The sequence below is a fragment of the Pongo abelii genome, chromosome 7, assembly GCF_028885655.2.
Source record: "Pongo abelii isolate AG06213 chromosome 7, NHGRI_mPonAbe1-v2.0_pri, whole genome shotgun sequence".
Lineage (NCBI taxonomy): Eukaryota > Metazoa > Chordata > Mammalia > Primates > Hominidae > Pongo > Pongo abelii.
This window is the reverse complement of record NC_071992.2, coordinates 141,338,598-141,364,057: the sequence shown is the minus strand read 5'-3', so window position 1 is coordinate 141,364,057 and position 25,460 is coordinate 141,338,598. Positions and strand designations below refer to the sequence as shown.

Genomic DNA, 25,460 nt, shown 5'->3' with positions numbered 1-25,460 from the left:
GAGTCCTGGTTCTGCCACAAGCTACACCTTGTCCCAAGCCAGCCCACTGGCATCTGTAAAATTAGGACTAAAGGATTTCTCAGGTTCCTTCAGTTTTCTCATTTTTTGTTATTTCTTTTGTCAGAAGGCCTCAAATTCTGATATTGAAGGGAAGAAAGGACTTCACAGGCTTTGGTTACTTCACTATCAGTAGAAAGGACTTTAAAGGAGTCTCAGTGCAGAACAAGGGTAACCCCCAATCCTGGCCATGAGGGCATCGAGGCCAGGGCAGAATTTTAAGAGAACTGTTGCTTGGTACGTAGGGAGCTTGGAAGTCTCACCCCCTGCAAAGATGGTGTGTGGGAACATCTATGTCTCAAAGATAGCTTGTTATTTTTCATTTGTAATCTTGTTAACAATAACCACATGAAGTGAGATCTTTGTTCTTGAAAAAGAAAGCTAACCGCTAAGAAGGCCAGATCTGGGAAAGTGAGTTTTTAACCAGAAAATAGAAGTTTAGGTAGGGTCAGTTAGATGGGAATCTGATGAAACCAAGCAAATGGGTCCACCATATGCTCTGCTAAAACAAGGCAGTGATGTTTGAAACTGATTTTGCTAGTGGTTTGGCCAGTGAAGAATTTTTCTCAACTGAAAGAACTTAAAAATTGAAATTTTTATTGTAAAAGCTTTATAAGAAGTTATTGTAGCCCTGTTCTAATCTCAAGTAGTAACTTAATTTGCCAGGTTATATTTTACTGCTCTTTCAGAAATAACAATTTACTTTCGTGGTATCTGTAGATTTACTGAACTTTTATGATACCCTTTGAACATCCATAGTCTCTTCAAATTTACTGTAGATAAACTCAGTAAATCCTTACGGATTTTAAGGTATTATGCCAGGTATTACAAGTTCTTATTTGTTCACTCACTGTTTCTTGATGTCATCCTGGGCCGCTTTATAAATGTTGTTATACAGTGGAACTTTTATAAAGTCCTAGATTGCCTTTCCTGTCAGAATCTGATATTTTCAGAGAACTCAGCAAAGAACCTTTTGGTTCAAATCTGAGTCACAGCCCCAAAATTAAAATAAATAAGTAATTTTTTTAAAAGAAAATAACCTTATCAAATTGCTTCACTGGATAGATGAAGAAATCAAGGTCAAGACATTAAGGCAACTTCCCCGGTTATTTAATAGAACAGGTTTCCCTCTGCACTTTTCATCCCACTTGGATTTTCTTTTTCATTATCATGAAGCTATGTAAACGAGCCCACAACAAGAAACAAAAAGACACGAAAGTTCATTCTTCATTTTATTTGCATGTCCCAACAACTCATCTCAAATACTAAATTCAAAAGAAAAACTGTAGTTCTCCTCAGTATTAGCACTAATTTATGGTAATAATCATTTCTTTTAAATGTCTAACTTATTTAACCCCTTCATTTTAAATTGCAAATTAAAGCATGTATTTACATATTTATATACAAAAAACTTCAAAAACAAATTAATCCAAATCTTGGTCCAAGAGTTTCCACTTTATAAGTGGTGTGGTACTATGCTATATACATCCTCTTCCAAAAGTCTCTTAGGACTTGGTAAGTTCCAAATATTCATTCACAAATGGTTCCCCTTCAAGCTTAATGAACCATATACTTCATTTCTGAGTAAATTAGAGGAAATATTACAGAACACGCTTTGTACAATACAGCACCACTACTGAGAAGGGCTCGAGGTTTTGTAATCCAAGGTTCTGACTTAAAGCAAAAATACACGGCATAGATTGCAACAGCAAAGAAGTGTCCGATTAAAACTAGAGGGTTAGGAGACAATCTGTAATAGAAAAAAATACATATTGGTAAGACTCAGAAACTAAAATTTACTCCAACGGTTCCAATTACATATAATCTACGAAGCTCAACAAACATCCTACTTTTTTTTTTTTACCCAAGCATCATAATTCTGCATCAAACATTCTACATTTTAGAGGACTTTACAAATATGTCTGCATGTTAGGTTTGATGGCAGGGGCAACACCCCCCCCCCTTTTTTTTTTTTAAGAAAAAATACTTAGAATATGTCCCTTTCAGAGAAGCTAGTAACTCCTATAACTCTAGTTTACAAAAGTCATATATTTTTAGCTGTTTTGTTTATTCATCCTGAGACGCCACGCTGAAATACCTAGATGGCCTGGTCTGTTGGGATGTAGGGCTTTTAAAAATACCAATATTAACATTCAGATTATAGATTAATAAGAAATGACTCAAAGGATCACTTTGCAAATGAGAAATAACTCAATAGATTTCACTTTGTAGACTTTCCAAGAATAGTTCCACATATGTCTGTATGCTCAAAACTAATACTGGGTTGTATAAGTCCCTGTACTTCAATGAAACTAATTCTTAAATTAAAATTTCTCAATTATTCCTGGCTCCCACAGACCAGAACATATGGATAAATCCATAGGCAAAAAACAAGCTTCTATTTTAATCAAGGGTTATAGCTTCCTCTACCACCACCTTTAACTGCTGTTCCCTAGAAAGAAAACAGTACTAAATATTGCATTTCTTCATTTCTTTGGGCCATCTTCTTATTGGGATACTAATAGTTAATAAAATACCAAAATGTGTAAGGAAGAAAGATTTGCAGTAATTCATCAACTGAACAGTCATAAGAAAATCTGGTAGATTTGTATCCTCTGTGCCATCACAACTTACACAGAAAGCAGCCCAACAGGACCCGCAACACATTCACCACCAAGTTTGAAATAAAGAAAACAGGCTTTTCTTAGTTGATGCAGGGAATCTAAAATAAAATTGTAAAATAATCAAATATGTGTACACACTTATGTAGGATACTAATGATATATCAGAAAAAATGAGAAATAAACGCTACATCTTGCAGATAATTTTTCAATATCTAGTCCTAGAATTTCAACAATTTTTAAATTCCATAATCATCAATTTTTAAATTCCATAATCAGCATTATGGAGAGTAATAAAAATATGAATAAACTTTTTTCTGTTAGTAAATAACTACTAATATTTAGGTCTTGGAAGAGTTGTTTAAAAGGTACTTCCTTGATTTTGCTGTTAATTCATTAAGTGATGCAAAACTTTGGAAGCTCTTTTTAACACAATTCTAGAAACCAAATTCCCAGTCTCTAAGATGTCCAACCAGTATCTCTAACTAAGCAGTAAATTATCAAGTGAAAAGAGCTGTGAGTAGCGATAAATAATAATTTCTTATATCTATAAAGTTTTTAATACCTTTCGAAGTAACTCATAAAACCCTCACAATGTAGTGTAATCAATTGATAACCTTTTTAACCATTTAGAATCAATGTTCTGTTCAGATATGCCCAGATTTTTCTTTACAACAGATTTTAAAAAGTAAAGGATGCAACAGGTAAACTTTTGCTCCAATAAAGGTCTTTCCTCCTCCAATCTTGTAACTTTTAAAAAATGTTGTTTTGTTGGTAGATTTAAATTCATCATGTTAAGAACTCAAGAAGTTAGAAAAGCTTAGAAAAGGGAGCTCAGGAAAACTCTAAATTTAGTTCTTTTTATTTGCCCAAAACTCTAAACTTAGTTATTTTCTTTTTATTTGCCCAAAACCCTAAACTTAGTTACTTTCATTTGCCCAACCAGCCATTTTAACCTCTATGCCAATTTAGCAGAGAAATTTGTTTGGAAAAATCACAACCAGTGAGATTGGTGGGATTTTTTGTTTTTCCTCCTTAGGAAGAGTTAATGGTTATAGGAGCTACAGAAAGCACTTTTATTGTATCATCTTTTGTAATTATAACGACAGCACTTATCACTAGGGCCTCAGTCAGATCATACAAATAACTATGTAGCAAATATACTAGAGTAGTGGCATTTGAGTCAGTATTTATTCTTGAAAACTGAAAAGCCTAGTTTCATTAACCTACTATTAAACTGATGTGTACACTGCTGTGGTGAGGAGGTGGCACAGTTGCCTTTTCTCCTCCATTTCTTTTAATTTTTTGTTTGTTTGTTTTAGAAGCTGGAGTCTCACTCTGTTGCCCAGGCTGAGTACAGTGGCACTTCATACAGCTCACTGTATTTAGCTCACTGTATATAGCTCACTGTATATAGCTCACTGTAGCCTCAAACCCCTGGCCCTAAGTGATCCTCCCACCTCTGCCTCCCAAATAGCTGGGACTACAGGCACACGCCACCATGCCTTGCTAATTTTTTAATTTTTTGTAGAGATGGGGTCTTGCTTTCTTGTCCAGGTTGGTGTGAAACTCCTGGCTTTAAGCGATCCTCCAGCCTTGGCCTCCTAAAGTGCTGGGATTACAGGCATGAATCATTTCACCTGTAATGAATCATTACAGGCATGAATCATTTTCCTCCACTTCTAACACTGCTTCTGCTAAGCTGTGTTTTCTCTAATCTATACATTGACCATGACCTCTCTATAATATGGAAACAGAAACAAAAGCACCAAAATAGTCCAAATAAGTAAAGGGTGAATGCACTGTTACTTGTGCTTTTCAACAGGGACAAGATTAACAGCTTGTATTCATTTTATAAAATACTACTTTAAAAAGAAATTGAAACTAATGTTAGGAAGAAAAAGACTACATTGCCTTTTAATACATGGCCAAAAACACCTTCCATCACAATCTTTTGTGTGTGGGGACAAGCATGATCTAGTCTGCACCAGAGGAATTCAAAATAATGAATATGTTACTGAGGCATTGCTATTAATATTGTCTAAGGAAATTCCACTGCCTTCCAAACTAAAACTAAAACTACAACTATTGCTCAAAATGGAATTTTTAAAAAACCACCAACTTGGGAGTTAGCAAACTCAGGTAACATTTTTACTTCTGGACAAATCACTAACTTGTTTATTCCTTTCCTGTGCTAAAAATTTGCAATTGAGTAATATTCACTAAAAAGTGTCTACACTTACCATCTGTGGCAGAAAATAATTCATAAAGAGCCTGAGCAAGGATATTCACGACAAAGGAATGAGATGTTTTTCTTGCCCAGTAAAATGATTTTTTGGCCTAAGAAAGAAATAGCTCATTTATTATATGGTAAGGATAAAAAAGCACAAACTGATGTTTATAATTCCCTCAAACTGATACTTATCCTTCTAAGGACTATCTGCAAGTAATATTGCCTTATGTTTATCATTTACAAAAAAAAAAAAAAAATCACCTTCAGAGCAATCGGTTATATGACACTGAAGCTAAATTTACAACCACTATGAGCTAAGTGGCCCATAGCAATCAAGTGTTACATAATATTCAAATTTAGAAATTCTCTAAGATTCACAGATTGCAAGTCAGGTTCTTTAAGCCTAAGCAAGATGCCTAAGAGCTATTATAAAGCATCAGGTTCCTTAGTACAGATCTCCCCATCAGAGCCCCACTGTTCTTAACCCCCAGAAATAAATCCATTTTGAGACATTTTTGTCAAAATAATTGATCTTACCTCGAAAATAGCTGCATCATCATAAAGGTCAGGGATACCCTTTAGCAGTTTTCTCCATAGTTTTATATCTTTAAAAGCAACAGTCATTCCTCCACCAGTAAGTGGATGCCTCATATTATATGCATCTCCCAAAAGAAGAACACCTATGAAGAGAGGTAAGGAAGATTTTATCTTAGCGCATCCCTTGAGACAAAACAAAGAGAAAAGGACAACTCAATGTATAAAGATTACTGATGTAAGCTAATAATAAGAAAAATGTGAAAATACATGGAAACAAATCATGATTAAAATTTGCTGAGGCAAAAATTCAACAGTTGTTTGAATCAATATTGGGTACCTAATAAGTGGCCAGGCACTGGGGATACAGTAATAACAAGAGTGTGGACTCTGCCCTCATGAAGCTCATGTACAAACCTAATGACAAGTCCAATAATGGCAATACATTTATAAGGCCTCCTTAAAATATGAAGAAAATAAAAAGAATCTACAGGTATCCAGGTATACAAAGCAAGTCCTCTGGCAATCATCCCCCTCCCACACAGGAAAGCACCTTCATAAGAACCAAAAGTCAGCCTGGGTACCAGCTTGGCCAGTGAGACAGAGCACCAAGTGGGTTCCTGGGGTCCCTGATTCCAGGTCTTGGCACCTGGACAGCATTTTTGGATCCATCCTGGGTGAGACGGGAGCCCATTGTCCTGAAGAGAGAGACCCAGGTCTGGCGGCATTCACCACCAGCTGACTGAAGAGCCCTGGAGCCTTGAGTGAACACCAGCAGCAGCCAGGCAGTACTCACTGCAGGCCTGGGGCACTGGTGGCCATGGGGAGAGGCTCCTTCTGCTTGAGGAAAGGAGAGGGAAGAGTGGGAAGGAATATGTCTTGAGGTTTGGGTGCCAGCTCAGCTGCAGTAGAATAGAGCACCAAGTAGGTTCCTAAGGTTCCCAACTCCAGGCCCTGGCTCCCAGACAGCATTTCTGGACCAGTCCTGGGCCCCCAGGAGCTCACTGTCCTCAAGGGAAGGGCACAAGCCTGGCTGGATTTGTGCTGACTGTAGAGCTCTTGAGTCTGGAGGGAACATCAGCGGTGACCAGGCAGTCATCCCCACAAGCCTTTCACCAATACCCAGTGCTGTACCGGCTTCAGGTCTGACTCGGCACACGCCCAGTGGTGGTGGCCAAAGGCATACTTGTGTCACCCATCCCCCCTAGCTCCAGGCAGCTCAGCACAGAAGGACAGACTCTCTTTGTTTGGGGGAAAGTAAGGGAAGAGAACCAAGAATTCTTTTCCTGGTAATCCAGGGAATTCTCCCAGATATTACCCAAGACCACCAAGGTGGTACCTCTACAAGTCTGCAAGGGTCACAATGTTACTGGGCTTGGGGTGCCCCCTAATACAGATACGGCTGCTATGAACAAAGACTTAGATCACAACACTCACTTCCCTTTGAATACTTCGAAAGCGTTCCCAAGAAGGATAGGTACAAACAAGCCCAGACTCCGAAGACCACAATACCTAACTCATCAATGCCCAGACATTGGTGAACATCCACAGTCATCAAAACCATCCAGGAAAACATGAACTCACTAAATTAACAATAATAAATAAGGCACCAGTGACCAATCCCAATGTAACAGAGATGTGAGCTTTCAGAGAATTCAAAATAGCTGTTTTGGAGAAGCTCAACAAAATTCAAGACAACACAGAGAAGGAACTCAGAATGCTATCAGATAAGTTTAACAAAACAACTGAAATAATTTAAAAGAAACAAGCAGAAATTCTGGAGATAAAAAATTCAATTAACTTACTGAAGAACATGGCAGAATCTCAACAGTAGAACTGATCAAGCAGAAGAAAGAATTAGTAAGCTTGAAAACAGGCTATTTGAAAATACACAGAGGAGACAAAAGAAAAAAGAATAATCAAGAATGAGGCACACCTACAAGATCTAGAAAATAGCTTCAAAAGAGCAAATCTAAGTTCTTGGCCTTTAAAAGGAGATAGAAAGATGAGGGTAGAAAGTTTATTCGAAGAAAGAATAACAGAGAACTTACCCAAATCTACAGAAAGATATCAATATTCAAGCACAAGGCTACAGAACACCAAGCAAGGATTGGTGATTGATTTAATCCAAACAAGACTAGTTCAAGCCATTTAATAATCAGACTCCCAAAGGTCAAGGATATAGAAAAGATCCTAAGAGCAACAAGAGAAAGGAAACAACAAACAATGGAGCTCTAGTATGTCTGGCAGCAGACTTAGTGGAAATCTTACAGGCCAGGAGAGAGCGGCAAGACACACTGAAAGTGCTGAAGGAAAAGAATTTTTATCCTACGATAGTATATCCAGTGAAAATATCCTTCAAACATGAAGGAGAAATAAAGACTTTCCCAGACAAACAAAAGCCGAGGGACTTCATCAACACCAAACTTTCCCACAAGAAATGCCGAAGTGAGTTCTTCAATCTAAAAGAAAAGGACATTAACGAGCAGTAAGCAATTACATGAAGGTACAAAACTCACAAAAGTTAAAAAGCAAGGAGGATAAAGTTAAAGTGCAGAGTTTTTATTAGTTTTCTCTGCTTGTTTGTGGAATCAGTTGTCATCATTTTAAAATAATGGGTTATTAGATATGATCTGCAAGTTTCATGGTAATTTCAAATCAAAAGCCTACAAGAGGTAGGCAAAAAAATTAAAAGCAAGAAATTAAAACATACTACCAGAGAAAATTACCTTCACAAAAAGGAAACAGGAAGGAAGAAAAGACGGCAAAACAATCAGAAAACAAAAACAAAATGGCAATAGTATGAACTTACCAATAATAACATTCAATGTAGCTGGACTAAACTCCACTCAAAAGGCATACGTGGCTGAATGGATTTAAAAAAAGAACCAACGATCTGTTGCCTAAAATAAACATACTTCACCTATAAAGTACACACAGAGACTGAAAATGAAGGGATGAAAAAAGATATTCCATGCAAATGGAAACCAAAAAAGAGCAGTAGTGATATTTACATCAGTAAAATATATTTCAAGACAAAAACTATAAAAAGAGGCAAAGAAGGTCATTATATAATGATAAAGGGGTCAATTCAGCAAGAGGATGTAACAATTATATATGCACCCAATACCAGAGCACTCAGATATATAAAGGAAATATTATTAGAGCTAAGGAGATAGACCTCAATACAATCATGGCTGAAGACTTCAACACCCCACCTTCAGCACTGAATAGATCATCCAGACAGATAAACAACAAAGAAACATCAGACTTAAACTGGACGACAGGCTAAACAGACCTAACAAATATTCACAGAACATTTCATCCAACAACTGCAGAATACACATTCTTCTCCTCAGCAAATGGATCATTCTCAAGGATAGATCACGGGTAGGCCACAAAACAAGGCTTAAAAAAATTCAAAAAACAACTGAAATCACATCAAGTATCTTCTCTGACCACAATGGAATAAAACTAGAAATCAGTACTATGAGGAACTTTGGAGACTATACAAACACATGGAAATTAAACCATATGCTCTTGAATGACCAGTGGGTCAATGAAGAAATTAAGAAGTAAATATAAAAATTTCTTGATAGAAATAAAAGTGCAAAGACAATATATAAAACCTGTGAGACACAGCAAAAGCAGTACTTAAAGGGAAAGTTTTTAGCAGTAAGTGCCTACATCAAAAAAGCAGAAAAACATCAAATAAACAACCTAACAGTGCATCTCAACCAGAAAAGCAAGAGCAAACCAAACGCCAAATTAGTAGAAAATAATAAAGATCAGAGCCAAAATAAATGAAATGAAAAAAATACAAAAGATAACAAAAGGAAAAGTTGGTTCTTTGAAAAGATAAAATCAGCAAACCTTTAAGACAAACTAAGAAAAAAGAAAGAAAACCCAGTTAACTCCTTTTACTGTTCCTATGTCAGCAAATGGCCGGCAAAACTATCTAAGCCAGAAACCTGGAATTTACGTCAAGAGATTTCACTCTCTTATTACAATATCCAAATCATCACATTTTGTACATTCTACATCCTAGATATTACCCAAATTTATTCATTACCTTTCATTTTACAATCCCAGTTCTGGCCTTTTATCATCATTGACAGAATAATTAATCTTAGTATATGTTTTACTGGACTTTCCTCCAAACCATCCTCCACAAAAATGTCAAGAGTATATTCCTGAAATAAAAGTTTAATCACGCCACTGCCTCTTTAAGAAAATTCCATTTACAAAAGTATCAAAAAAGGTAAAATACTTAGGAATAAATTTAACAAAAGAAATGCAAAACTTATACTCTGAAAATTACAAAATATTGTTGAAAGAAACCCTTACCTTTTAGTCAAGGGAATTTTGACCACAATGGCAAGAAAATTCACTGGGGAACAAATAGTCTTTTCAACAAATGATACTGGGACAACTGAATATCCACACACAAACAAATCAAGCTGGACCCCTTCCTCTCAACAGACACAAAATTTAACTCAAAATGGATCAAAGACCTAAATTTAAGAGGTAGAACTATAAAACTCTTAGAAGAAAATATAGGAGTAACAGGCCAGGCATGGTGGCTCGTGCCTGTAATCCCAGGACTTTGGGAGGCTGAGGTGGGTGGATCACCAGAGGTCAGGAGTTTGAAACCAGCCTGGCCAACATGGTGAAACCCCGTCTCTACTAAAAATACAAAAATTAGCTGGGCACAGTGGCGAGCACCTATAATCCCAGCTACTCAGGAGGCTGAGGCAAGAGAATTGCTTGAACCTGGGAGGCGGAGGTTGCAGTGAGCCGAGATCGCACCATCGCACTCCAGTCTGGGCAACAACAGCGAAACTCCATCTCAAAAAAAAGAAAAAGAAAAAGAAAAAGAAAATATAGGAGTAAATCTTTTTGACCTTAGATTGGACAAGGCGTTCCTAAATATGACATCGAAAGCACAAGCAACAAAAGAAAAAATAAACATGAAAATTTAAACCATTTGTACTTCAATGGAAACCATCAAGAAGAATGGAAAGAAAACCCACAGAATGAGAAAAATTTTGCAAATCACGTATCTAATAAGGGACTTGTATCTAAAATATATAAAGGACTCTTGAAAGTCAACAATAAATTTTAAATCTGCCCAATTAAAAAATACGCAAAGTCTAAATATACATTTCTCCAAACAACAAATGGCCTATATGCATATGAAAAGATGTTCAACATCATTATCTACGAGAGAAATGCAAATCAAAAGCACAATGATAAAAGGCCTAGTTCACACCTACTAGGATGGCTATGCATACAAAGATAATACAAGTGTTCACTGACAAGGATGTGGAGAAATTAGAACTCACACACTGCTGAAAGGAATGTAACTGGGACAGCTATTTTGGAAAACAAGTCTAGCAGCTCCTCAAAAAGTTAAACATGAACTACTATGTAATCCAGCAATACCACTCTTGGGTATATACCCAAGAAAAATGAAAATATATGTCCACACAAAAACTCGCACACAGATGTTCATAGCAGCATTGCTTGTAATAACCAAAAAGTAGAAACAACCCAAATATCTATCAATTGATGAATGGCTAAACAAAATGTAATATAGCCACACAATGGAAGATTATTTGGCCATAAAAACAAATGAAGAACTGAAACATGCTACAACATGAATGAACCTCAAAAACATTGTGCTAAATGAAAAGCCAGTTCCAAAGGGCTTTACTATACAATGCCTTTAGGAAACATCCCAAATAGGCAAATCTAGACACAGAAAGTAAATTAGGGGTAGCCTAGGGCTGAGTGTTGGGAGGAAATGGGGAGTGAATACCAATGGGTACGGGGTTTCTTTGGGCAAGATAAAAATGTTCTAAATTTGATTGTGGTGGTGATGCACACACTGTGAATATACTAAAAAAAAATAATTGTACTGCACACTTTAAATGGGCAAACTGATTTGTGAATTACGTATCAATACAGTTAGTAACAAGAAAACACTTCAAATGGCTTTCCATTGTCTGTAAGATTAAATGTTAATGGTCTGTCTACCACTCTGACACCCACCCTATGCTCCTGTCATAGGAAACTGCTTGAGTTCCTTGAAAGTGCCACCATTTCTCATCGCTTGGCAATGTTATTCCATCTACCTAGAAGTTCCTCATCTTACTGTCCACCTCATGAACTCCCACTCATCGTCCAGGTCCAAGGTCCTTTGTTTCCACTGTTTCCTGAACAACATCCTCCCTAACTACCCCTCCCATTTCACAAGCTTTCCTCCCTGCTCTGGACACTCCTTGACACTGAATCTGTGGGTTTTATTACAAAATTTATCAACAGTGTTGTAAAATTATCTGTCTACATTCCTAAGTAGAAAATTGCCTTCTCTAGGTCAAGGTCAGTTTTTTACCTGTTGTTTCCCTGACTAGCACAGTACTTCTATACACTCAATGTTAATAACTAAATAGATCATAAAACTAATTTTGGTATTAATAATGCACTAATCCACAGTAACAAACTATCTGTCCCAGATGTTATTCGTAACGGTATAAATTTAATCATATATTTGTCATTTGGAATACTGATTCCTTTATAAAATAAGCCCAAAAAATAATACCTCGTTTCTTCACTGATGAAGGAGGAAGGAAGCTTGCTGGCATGGACCTCAGATGAGAATTGTCAGTGGCTTCTAAGAATGGTTCTTTCAGGTGATCTGCAATAAATCCCACCCACCCAAAGAAATGGGTTACAACACTTCAATTTCAAAGTATCACATATTTTCTTATCAAGTATAAACAAATGCCTGCTATACATCTGTTATGGTTGTTACATATATCCCTTGTGATAAATCAAGAACTAATTATTTCATTAATAAAATTATTCATTAAGCACTTAGCTATTAATGCTAAGGAATGACTAAGGAATCTAAGAACATTAATATAAACATACATACAACTGAATGAAAAAGCAATGAGGCAAATTCAGATGAAATGAACCAGGGAGAAAACCACCTACCTTTCTTCCAAATGTTAACAGACTACTGTCATATTTAATATTTAATGTATTATAATCAATATATTCTTGTAATAATCAGATGAAATACACTACCAATTCACAAACAGCAGGAGGGTATGTACACTAGAAAAAGAATTTGAGGCCAGCCCTACCTCTGAGCTTCAATTTCTTCATCTATAAAAATGAAATGGTTGGATCAGCTCATCTCTGAGATACTTCCAAGCAAGCTTTAAATTTCTGTGCTACTTATATAGAAAATGAACTGTCATACAATTCCCAGTGTGATCTGGGAATAGAGAAGCAGAAGAAGCCTCTGTTAAAAATTATTCCATTCATATTAAGGAGTAGAATCTTGGTAATCTAACTAATATTAATATAAACCTACCAATGGTTTCTCTCCATAATTTCAGGGCACTCTACTCCAATTAACCTCTGGATTGGAAAAAAGAAAAAAAAAGAAAAACCACCATATTTACAATAAAAGAAAAATAAATGCTAAAAATATCAGGTAATGGATGACCCTTTTCATAAATATTCATAATTTCCCCATCTGAAAGCTTCAAAAGTGGCTTAACTAAATGAAAATTTATTGAAATGTTTCCATGTACACGTTGAAAATGTCATTATTTAAAATCTAAGTTTGCCCACTTCATTTCACTTCATTTCTGTTAATAATTTGTTACTAAAGTGGTTTCCCCTAGTTTAAAAAATAACTTGAAAAAAACAGAATATTTAAACAAAATGTACTCATACCAAAAATAGTTTCCTATTACTCTAATCATATCATAATTGACAATAAGGGTTTCCCTTCAATTTTATCAAAATTCTTAAATTTTTTTTACCTTTCTTTCCTGTATCATCCCATTCTCAAAAAAAGATCCTAAAAACTGTACCATGAAAACTTTAAATTTGTGAAAAAGTAATTTTTATTAATGTTTTTACAAATCTATCTAAATCTCATGAAGCTTTTATATTCAACTCAAAACTAACATGATCCTGAAGATCCCTTACAATTCTCACATTCTGCGGACAGGGTATGTCTGTTCAAACAGGCACATATGAGCCAGACAGACCTGATATCAACCCTGGTTCTGCCATTACTAATAGTTTATACTTGGAGGAGCTAACTAATCTCTCTGAACCTTAGTTCTCCCATCTGTAAAATGAGAATAATGATAATGCCTACCTCACAGAGTGGTTACATAGATTAAATGAAATTATGTTTGCTAAACACTTTATAGTAAGCATTCAAGAAATGGTAGCTATCATTACTACAAAAACCAAGCACAAAAATATTTAGGTATAAGAGATATTTAAAGAATTCAGAGACAGATTCCTGTCCAGAGACTACCTTTAAAAATACCATATATGCCAATAAAAACAATTATTCTAAAAACTATGCTATTATGTGACAAAAACATATCAAAACTTTTTTTTTTTTGAGATGGAGTTTCGCTCTTGTTGCCCAGGCTGGAGTGCAATGGTGCGATCTCGGCTCACCGCAACCTCTGCCTCCCGGGTTCAAGCGATTCTTCTGCCTCAGCCTCCTGAGTAGCTGGGATTACAGGCATGCGCCACCACACCCGGCTAATTTTGTATTTTTAGTAGAGACAGGGTTTCTCCATCCTGGTCAGGCTGGTCTTGAACTCCCAACCTCAGGTGATCTGCCCACCTCAGCCTCCCAAAGTGCTGGGATTACAGGCATGAGCCACTGTGCCCGGCCCGAAACTCTTTTTTTTAGTTTGGGAGTTTGTTTTGCTTTTTTTATGTGCTAGTTTAAATAGTTCAGTTCCAGAATATCTGGTTGACTGGATGAATGTTTCACCTGCCATCCTTATCTCTGGCCTATTTTAGACAAAGCTTTTGTAAGAACTGAAGATGCTATTTCTTACCAGGTATTTGTGGGTAAATTTTTTCAACCATGTATTCTCTTAAATTCCTTGGCATTTCTCCTCTAACGTCAACAAGTACTCGAGTTTCACTGGATGAAATCTGGTAGATGAGAACTGGACTCGGGTTAGCTAAAATAAGTTCAGCATGATTTGCTTTAAACTGTGGTGCATTCTAAAAAAATAAAAAGAAATGTTTTAATAATTTTCAAATTTCAAGTTTCTTTTATTGAAATTACAATAACACACTCTTACAGTACCTTCATAAGAAAGCCAACAAAATGAGATGATACAGAAACTTTATTGGAGACCAGGCTTTTCCTGAACTTGGAGAAAAGCCCATCTGCAACAACAGTCAATGGAGCATGGAGTTCCTATAACAGAAATGAAGACTACTCAGTTTAGTAGTCAGAAACACACAGTAAAAAAAGCCATTCTTAAAAAATGTGCGTGAAGAGATTTAGATATATTATCAGATAGCATTATAGAGAGTAGTTGAAGATAATACTATTGAAGAAACTGTTATGTGGGCTTCAGATAACGCATGAGCAGTGTTTGTTTAGACACTTCCTCTGAGTCCCTGAGGATAATCTCCCTTTGTAGCCCTCCCATGCAAACCATCTGGGATTACTCTCCACTTTGACAGACAATGGGGGAAACAACTACAAGGCAGGCATGTAACACAGAGCAGTGAATCTCATTACAAATTCCAGGGACTAGCCAGATTCTTTCATTCTAAAATTTTCTAACTTCATATAGTGCTTTTAGTCAGCAGCTAGGGCTCAGAAGAATTTTTGTACAAATGACTACATGTATTTATAATACTACAACATGAGCAGAGAAAACACTCCAGTCACCTTCATTAGAGTACAATTTCTAACAGGTGGTAACCCTATGGGGAGCAGTCCAGAATTACATGTTTTTTAACTACGATAAATTTTTTTAAAAAAAAGGAAAAATTGGCTGCGTGCGGTGGCTCACGCCTGTAATCCCAGCACTTTGGGATGCTGAGGTGGGCAGATCACCTGAGGTTGGAAGTCCAAGAGCAGCCTGACCACCATGGAGAAACCCCGTCTCTACTAAAAATACAAAATTAGCCAGATGCAGTGAAGCATGCCTGTAATCCCAGCTACTCAGGAGGCTGAGGCAGGAGAATCGCTTGAACCCAGGAGGTGGAGGTTGCAGTGAGCCGAGATCGCGCCATTGCACTCTAGCCTGGGCAACAAGAGTGAAACTCCGTCTCAAAAAATAAAACAAAATAAAATAAAAGGATAACTTGTTTTTAAAAAGAGTCTCTTACTGTTGCCTGAGTTAAATTGCTCATTTTGTCTGAATCATTTCTTTTATGTTGAATCTTGCCTTCTTTCCCCTGCTAGTTCCCCTCTGCTTCTCTGCTGAGGTATATTACTCAGTTTCAAAAACTATTCATATTAGTTCTGTTTAAAAAGCTTTTTGCATAGCATTCTGAGGTCCTCTAAAGAACAATGTGTTGCAATCTGAAACCCATCCTGTTGCATAGGGCTTAGAAAGAACTCAGTCCATTTGATAAATAACACAGGCTGAGTATCTCTAATCCAAAAATCTGAAATCCAAAACTTCTTGAGCAGCAATGTGACAAAAAAAATACTCATTAGATCATTTCAAATTTCAGATTTTCGGATTAGTGGTGCTCAACTGGTAAGTATAATGCAAACATCTGAAAAAAATAAAAAATCTGAAACACTTCTGATCCCTAGCATTTCAGATAAGAGATACTCAACATGTAAACTGGTAAGCCTACTTTTTTAAAGAGGTAAGTGAAAAAGCAGGAAAAACAACATCTCTTAGGAAGAGGTGACATTTGGTATTCTCACCTTGATATCTCCAGTCTCTTTATCCTTGTACTGAACTCCCATCACAACATCATCTTCCTCTAATAACTGTAACACAACACCTTCAATAAACTTTGCACTAAAAAATAAAAAAAAAAAATACATTTCTAAAGCAGCACATTTCAGCAATTTAAATTAAACATAAATTCCTTATCTCCAGTTTATCCATATAAACTGGACACGCATGTCTGTGCAAACACGTGTCCAATGTGTGGTTTTTATTTTCTAATTTATCAACATTTAATACATATTACTAATGTAATGATTTTAAAAATATCTTAAAAAGTAACATTGGATTTTTATCTTAATTTGTTAAAAAATAAAATATAGGCAGAGAAACTTTACATACCCTCATACGTTCATACACAGATGGGAAAACAAGAATTGGAATGCATCCTGCAAACTGTTAAGAGTAATTATTTCTGGCCGGGCGTGGTGGCTCACACCTGTAATCCCAGCACTTTGGGAGGCCAAGGTGGGCGGATCACAAGGTCAGGAGATCAAGGCCATCCTGGCCAACATGGTGAAACCCCGTCTCTACTAAAAATACAAAAATTTGCCAGGCGTGGTGGCATGTGCCTGTAATCCCAGCTACTCGGGAGGCTGAGGCAGGAGAATTGCTTGAACTCGGGAGGCAGAGGTTGCAGTGAGCCGAGATTGCAACACTGCACTCCAGCCCAGGTGACAGAGCGAGACTCAGTCTCAAAAAAAAAAAAAGAGTAATTATTTCTAGTCAGAAAGATCACAGGTAATTTTTATAATCTTTATATTTGGGAGTATTTTTCCATTTTCTTTTTTTGAGACGGAGTCTCGCTCTGTCACCCAGGCTGGAGTGCAGTGGCGCTATCTTGGCTCACTGCAACCTCCACCTCCTGGGTTCAAGCAATTCTCCTGCCTCAGCCTCCCAAGTAGCTGGGACTGCAGGTGCGTGCTACCATGCCTGGCTAATATTTTTTTATTTTTAGTAGAGACGGGATTTCACCATATTGGCCAGGCTGGTCTCGAACTCCTGACCTCGTGATCTGCCCACCTCAGCCTCCCAAAGTGCTGGGATTACAGGCATGAGCCACCGCACCTGGCCGATTTTTCCATTTTCATACAGTGAACATACTCTTCTTCCATGGATATCAAGTCTTTTTAGTCCGAAGGATAAGTCCACTTACTTCTTCACTTGCTTTGTCAATACTTTAGTCTGTGTCAGTCTCATGAGGGTTCTCACGCTTAAAACTTCTTCAATTAGTGTTTTAAAGGTTACTGGTAAATGTAAGTTAATAAACAAGAGAAGAAGCCAGTCCTAACAGACTGGGTCTTTAGTGAGAATGAAACAGGGATTTCTCCTTGCAGTTTTGTATCCTAACTTCTAATAGAAAGTATCATAACCACAAACCCAAACTCCAAAATGTGCACAAATGGACTTATGCCTTAGTTACAAATATATCCTCTAAATTCCAATCACATAAAAATTATGTAATTTTCATTTAGTCAAAGGAGAACTCTTCATAGTTCCATGTCAAAGGAAAATTCTCTATATGATATTCTTAACAAAAGCACTGAATATCTAATACTCTTCTGTTTATTTTAATATACATATGTTCTAGACTATGCCCCAAAAATTCATTAAAATTTATAAAATCTTATTTGTACAAAGGTCAAATTTAAATGTATTGATTCTTTAGTAGTTATATATTTGAAACTGTGGTCTTACTTGGGCTCTGCCATAGCTGCTTTCCGGAGACTCATGATGAATCTTCCATGATGGAAAGCTCTTCCACTCTGCACTTGATTGTTTTCTGACAGGGGGTAAGGAATCTGAACCTCTGATTTGCTTTCCTGATCATGAATCATGTAACCATTTACAATCTGGGCATCAAGACCTTCCACTGTATCTGCAAAGCAATCGAGTTCAAAACAATCAATTCTGTTAACACACGCAGCGTTAAACTAAGAACCAAAGAGTACACACACACATCAAAAATGAGTCTCTGCCTTCAAATCTGGAGAACTGAACAAAACTAATGTAACTATTTTAGAAACCGTGATGCTTCTGGAAGTCAATGAGAGTCTTAGCAAATCTGTAATATCATTTAAAGATAACAACATAACTATTTCAGGTCTGTAATTCCACTTCACTTCAGAAAGAAAATGCAACACGAAATAAACCATAATCCTCTCCTGAGTAAACCTGTTCTGCCATAAAGATATAGGAACACATTCAGTACTTCTTAACACTTCTTTCAATGTATGAATATGTAGATTTGTCACCAAAAGGAAATAAAAAGAAAATAAAACCAGGTATGGAAACTCAAAAAAAACCCCCAATTTATATATAATGACTGAATATATGAAAAAGTAGATTTTCCAAACCAAATGGAAAGGGTAGAGTTATCCCCCAGCTGTTGATGATTACATACTATCCATCAAAATTGACTCAGGACAAACCACAAAGAACTTTTTAGTACATCAAATAATGTAAATGGCAGCAAACAAAACACTGAATTCATCAGAATCATGTAAAAATTGCTTTCTTAAATCTAAAGCAGCAAAAGCAGTTGAAAAATAAAAAACTTTCAATAGAAAATATAACATTTTTAAAGTGCCAACCGAAAATCAGAAAGTTAAAAAATTTTAAAAATAAAAACTAAAACAATACTTTGGGAAAGACATATGAAATAGAACAAAAGACTAATACGTGTATATATAATAAAATTTACTCATTAAAAACCACTGGAAAAATATTATGATGCCAATAGTAATGGACAAAAACATGTATGGATGATTCATATAAAGCAATATAGAAACAGAACAAATCAGAAAAAATGTTCAAATGATAAAAAAAAATTAAGTAAAAATTGAAATAGGACACCATCAAAATCACTGATGAAATTATGATAAAACTGATAAATTCATATATTACTGGTGATACTATGAACTAATATTATATTTTAGAAAATATAACAATAATTATCAAGAACCATGAAGAAATTAGCATCCTTCAATGTAATAATCTTACTCTTGGAAATCCATGTAAGAAATTCATCCTAAAGATATAATATTTAATAATCTTTAAAGTTACATGCAAGAATAGGTTCACTATAGTGTTACCTAAAAAAGGATAACTGAAAATAACCTAAACATTCATCTAAGTTTGAAAAGTGAAGTACATTATGAAGTCAACTGAAAAACAACTGTTTGGGCTTAAAATGATAATGATAAAGAATGGTTAACAGTATTGGAAATATGTTTCTGTCAAGTGAAAAAGTGGACTCTAGTATATATATTAGTGACATAAAATGTTCAAATATGGTATTGACTGGATGTCTGTGTCCTCCCAAAATTCCTAAGCTAAAACTCTAATCCCCAATGTGATGATATTTGGAGATGGAGCCTTTAGGAGGTGATTAGGTCATGAGGGTAGACTCTCATGATAGGATTAGTGCCCTTGGGAAAAAAAGACAGGGGAGGGCTTGCTTCTTTGTCTCTCTCCCACCTTCCCCACCCCACCCCACCCCACCACCCCATCCCCACACAAAGTAGACAGTGCATAAATATTTCCTAAATGAATAGTCAGTGCTTAAAAAGCACTGGTTGAAGGGATGAATGGTGCTTAAATAAAAGATTCTACGTAATAACACTGTAACAAGTATACAACATACCCTCTATAAATGACAGTTCCCTTCGCCTTTCACAAAATTTAATGCCCTCATTCTGGGATTTTCCAGTCCTTAATTTTGACCATTACAATCTTTTGGCCATTTTATTATATCTCATTAAGTCTAATTCACATCTAATCATACTATTAAATGCTTATTTTATCCTTTGCTCTCATTTTCATGCAAATTTGTTGGTAAATGAGTATAGAAAATTTTATAAATGAAAATAAAATGGAATATCTCCTTACTGGTCATAGGATGGTCTAAATGAAGAGTGCTTGTTTATACCACGTAACTCTCCTGAAAATCAATATGAACCTACCTCCAAGACCAAGGTCTTTGAGAACATGATAACCACCCGGCTGCAGGAATTCTCCAACTATTCTGTCAGGCTCTTTTAAGTCTCTCTCGATGACTGTCACCTTTCTTCCATCTCTGGAAAGCACGGCTGCCAAAGCAGAGCCAAGCACGCCAGCTCCCACGATGATAACTTCCGGGTCATTCTGAGAAGATGTTGATGTACAGGCAGCTGCTCCTATTAAGCTTGTTTCTGAAATATTGGTTCCTTTTCTGCGCTGTTTAAAAAAAAAAAAAAAAAGGTAAACTATGTATCCAAATTTGTTAGATTCAAATCATGCTACTGCTATGTGGACACACTGGACTTTTGCATCCTAGGCTAAAGCTAGATACTAAATATTATCAAACCAAACAAATTGTTACATTTTAAAATCTAGATAATATATAAAAATCAATGATATCAAAATATTTGTTAAATAAAAGTGTGTCATATTATCCCAATAAAATTAAATACGTATTGTTTTCTAAACGTGATATTTGGAAAATGTTATACAGACATATTTAGAAATCTACACTGGGCCGAATATAATAAATGTTCATAAGGGGCTTCAAAGACTTATTATAAGGCAAACTGTATCATTAATAACTAAATTCTTCAAATATATCCTGGGAATCGACAAGATGCAGATCACTTACAACTTCTGATTTGACTTCATGTTACAAACTATTCAGCACCTTTTAGACGTTTTCTTTTGTTTTTTTTTTTGTTTGTTTGTTTGTTTGTTTGAGATGGAGTTTCGCTCTTGTTGCCCAGGCTGGAGTGCAATGGTGCAATCTCGGATCACTACAACCTCCGCCTCCTGGATTCAAGCGATTCTCCCGCCTCAGCCTCCCGAGTAGCTGGGATTATAGGCATGTGCAACCCTGCCTGGCTAATTTTGTATTTTTAGTAGAGACTGGGTTTCTCCATGTTGGTCAGGCTGGTCTTGAACTCCCGACCTCAGGTGATCCGCCTGCCTCAGCCTCCCAAAGTGCTGGGATTACAGGTGTGAGCCACCGCGCGCGGCCTTAGATATTTTCATTATTCATCTTTATTTTCTCTTTCTGGATTTTCATTCCAAAAATCTATCTTAATTTAATATCACTTTTATATGACAAAAGGATTGTCAAATCCTGCCTACCGATCTATTAACTGAAGATTATCTAAATAAACAAAACTACAAGAGAACAAATAACTCATACCGACCCTTAGATTTGACTTGTTTACAATTTTGGTCCTTGACATATAAGCACATATTTAATTTATCCCTCCTTTTTCCCCATCCTGATACTCTAAGAGATCCTAGTCAAACAGTTGGTCCCCAAAAAACGAACAAGGAAAAACATTAAACCTATCACTGGCTGAACTGACAGCAAAACTTTAACTTTGATCATAAAAAGATGCAAAGTCTTGTTTTGAGAGATTCATGACCACTAAGAACAATAGTGCACACTGGCTTTTTAAAATGAACAATTCAATTTTGTAGTATTTCTTCTTGGTAGGTGGATTCACACATTTGAATACATTTCAGATACAGAATTGCAAGGAACCACCTTCCTTGAGTTCTCTGACTTTAATGATTAAGGTAAGACTAAATGCCATTTGAAGGGGTTTTTTAAAAAAAATCAAGCAAAAAGGAAGACGAAGCCTAAAATCCTTTAGAACTTTACTCTGTGATTCTAATATCCACCCAGCATTCTTTTACCTCTATAGTGGACTGGGAATTTGTCTATTTTTTTTTTTAATTTCTCTTATCCACCCAGCATTCTTTTACCTCTATAGAGGACTGGGAATTTGTCTATTTTTTTTTTTAATTTCTCTTAGAAAAATACTTTTCTGTCCTTTACTATGAGAAGATCTCAATATTCCACTCTTCCCATTAGTATGTCTTAATGGCCAGAACTGACTATATTTAAATTACTGTAGGGGGCAGGACAAGCCCCTTTTGTCATCTTAACCAAAAATGTGCGTCTTCATTAAGTTTTTCCTGTTTTATACACACACACACACACACACACACACCCTGAAAGGAGAGCTCTGGAGGAAAACAGGCCTTGCAGAGCCTGATCAGTAGAGTAAGCACTAATGGGAACTTAGTATTCAATAGATGACAATCTAACAATTCCCTGGTTCACAAAAAAATAAAGAGAAAGCCTGGAGCGTTCACAAAATGGAACCAATATTGATTGCTGGTAACCCAATTTTCCTACTCCAAAATTTCTCTACACAGCATGAAAACAGGAACAGCATTCCAGCCACCTGAACTAGAGCCCAGTGACTTTAAGGGAAATTATTTCAGACCACAATACGAAAGAGTTCAAATTAAACATTAAGGATTCTGTCTCCCTCCTTTCCCATTCCTCAAACCCACGCACCATGTCACTGAACTCAGCGCTACTCATAAGGCTCATCGTAAGAGATGTGTATTACCTCTAGGCTAATATTAACAGCTACTATTATCAGGCGGTTTTAGACTAGGTATTAACTACCAGCAAGGGTGGTTACCATTCCCGTCTAATGGAAGAGGTAACAGATTCTCACAGAAATTAAGCAATTTGCCAAAGATCTCACATCCAGAAATGGTGGCGCAAAAATTTAAAAAGCAAGTGTGGGTTTACTGCTATAGTCTCTTGCCTGATAGCCCTGCTTCCATTCTTGTACGCCTACAATCCATTCTCCATACAGCAACTGCAATGTTCTTTTTAAAAGGTAAAAGTCAGGCCGGGCGCGGTGGCTCACGTCTGTAATCTCAGCACTTTGGGAGGCTGAGGCAGGCGGATCACTTAAGGTCAGGAGTCCGAGACCAGCCTGGCCAACATGGTGAAATCCTGTCTCCACAAAAATACAAAAAAAAAAAAAAAATTAGCCAGGAGTGGTGGCGTGCACCTGTAATCCCAGCTACTTGGGAGGCTGAGGCACGAGAATCGCTTGAACCAGGGAGGCGGAGGTTGCAGTGAGCCGAGATCACGCCACTGCATTCCAGCCCGGGCGACAGAGCGAGACTTTGTCCCAAAAAACAAAAATTTTTTAAAAAGTAAACACCAAATAAAGTTACTCCCATACTTAAAATCCTCCAGTGCTCTTGGGAGAACTCTTGGGAGAAAGCCCATACACTCATTGCCAACATGCCCTAAATGATCTGGCCTAAACTCTTCCTCCTCGTCTTCTCCCAGTGGACGCCTCTGCTCCCTTTGCAGGAATCCCAACTACACCCTTATTTGAAGACCTGGCCTTTATGTTAGGACATTACTACAAGCATTTACTCAATGCTCCAATACTCGGGGGAGGAGGACTTTGAGCCCAATGCCTGAAAATGTTGAGCATTCTCCTGCCTGCTTTTCAAACTGTTCTGTCACTTTCCCCAGTCAGCTGTCACTTCTTACAAGCAGTGGACTTACCCGCAGCAAGTTTCTTTCTTCCTCAGGCACAAATCCAATCCTTACCCAAGAATTTTTTTAAAACTTTTTCATCATGGAAAGTGGTTGTTCTCCTCCTTCAAAATGAAATTCTAACATTTCGTTCCATCTTTCATAATCAAATATCCAACCTCCATCTGAGGCTCAACCAATGCTAAATGAAAATGTTTTCACTCATTCTTAAGAAGGTCAAAGATGTAACCAAGGCACAGCAAAGAGTTTAAAATAAAAAATACATGAGAATGTATACACGCATCTAACCTGCCGCCTTTTGCAATTCAAATAAAACTTATATTTGAGTGAACCCAATCCTACTCCTAAATAAGACACTCATTCATCTGCCCGCTTTGAAATCAACCTACCCTCCTGGCCTCGAGCTGCTCCTTATTTTCTGATTCAGGGGGGGCCTTGGCCCAGAAGAAGCCAATGAAAGGCAGGCCTGAGAGAATATCCGAGAAGAGGGCGAACTGGGAGCCACTCTGCTGGCGCCCGAGGAGACCCCCGTTTCGGTGGCGACAGCGGTAGGAGAGCACCAGGCCCAGCGAGAGGAACACCAGCACGCACAACAGGACCTCCCTGTTGGCCAAAGTGATGAAGTCCCCGAACTTCTTATAAAAATAGGTGAAAGTGGCAATGCCCAGAAAAGTCCACATGGTTCCAAGGCTTCTTTGGTGGCACCGGTCAAGGCGGAGATTCTCTGCTCGGGTGGGTTTAAGGTTCTCCCCAAAATGAGGTACCAAGAGGAGCACGGGGAGCCGGCCAGACTCCAGTAAACAGTGTCCCAGGACGAGAAGTCCGATTAGACCAGTTTTTAAAAATCATATAAAGTTAGTGTAAAAGTATGTGAAGCCAAGTTGTATAGGACGTAGAAAGCAGTATTTAAAAATCGCCTGCTGCAACAGCTCCCGAGCAGACTCGCTCCTCCTCGCCCAAGCAATCCAGATATTCCCTTTTTTTCTTTTTTGATGGTGTTCCCTGAGCGGTTGCTGCGGGTGATGGATACTCTTCTGATACTGGCTCTTCGTGCTATAATTTCTTTTCTCACCAACAGCAGGTGCCCTTTCAGAAGGGAATGGGAGTGGAGCGAGGGTCACAAAAACACCTCGGCACTGGGGGAAACGTGGCCTCGCCTCTGGCGACAGCGATGGCGAGCAGCGGCCGGAAGGCACGGGGGCTGCGGGCCGGCGCGGGCTCAGAGGCTTCTTTTTCCGCGGACGGAGACACTGTACAGCTCAACCTCGGGAAAACGCCTGCGCCGACGCCGACGCCTTCTCCAACAAAAGATGGCCTCGGACTCAAGAGTACGGCTCCAGGGCAGTGCAGCCCCGACCTCGCGACTTACAGGCCTCCCGCTTAGCTGGCCCCCAGACCCGCCCACCGCGACTGCACTTCCCCACCGATGAAAGGCGGTTTCCAGAGTACCTCCCTCAGACGGCGGCGGCGGCCGCTCCCGACGGCCTCACCAGCATCCCTCGTGGGCGGCGGCTCTCCCCAGCGCGGCGCGGCCCCAGTAACCAGAGTAACCGTCGCGCGCCCCCGCTCCACCCCAGGCCCCACGCGTCTCAGCCTCCTGGGCGGGCTCGGCCCAGACCAGGGACCGGGGGCGGGGCTCAGGCGCGAGTCCGCTCGTCCCGCGCGCCCCGCGTGCTGGCCCCGCCCCCCACCCCTGCTCCTGCCGCCGCCGGCCAATGAGGGCGCGCACCGCGCGGTAAGCCGAGATGGCGCTATGCCGCGTTTGGCCAATCGGATTCGGCGCAACCTGCGCGGCGACGCCCCGAAAGGCGCTAGGGCGATGTTGCGTGGTGTGGGTTGGGGCGTGGGGATGGGCGCGGGCCGGCTTCGGCGTGGGT

General features: G+C 38.1%; 1 protein-coding gene across 2 annotated transcripts; it reads right to left on the bottom strand.

Moving 5' to 3' along the window:
* Positions 1–1,276: 1,276 nt before the first annotated feature.
* SQLE (squalene epoxidase) lies at positions 1,277–25,259 on the bottom strand. Of its 2 annotated transcripts, none has more exons than XM_024251224.3 (11): positions 23,973–25,259; positions 20,180–20,432; positions 17,913–18,093; positions 16,190–16,286; positions 14,597–14,710; positions 14,340–14,511; positions 12,050–12,145; positions 5,449–5,591; positions 4,922–5,018; positions 2,692–2,779; positions 1,277–1,807 (listed from the first exon to the last, which is right to left on the bottom strand). In XM_024251224.3, the coding sequence occupies exons 1-11, from the start codon at positions 24,261–24,263 to the stop codon at positions 1,615–1,617; spliced, it is 1,725 nt and encodes a 574-aa protein (XP_024106992.3). In that variant the 5' UTR covers positions 24,264–25,259; the 3' UTR covers positions 1,277–1,614. The 2 variants fall into 2 exon arrangements, with proteins under 2 accessions (XP_024106992.3, XP_063582513.1); XM_063726443.1 differs by having other exon boundaries at positions 25,033–25,236.
* Positions 25,260–25,460: the final 201 nt, after the last annotated feature.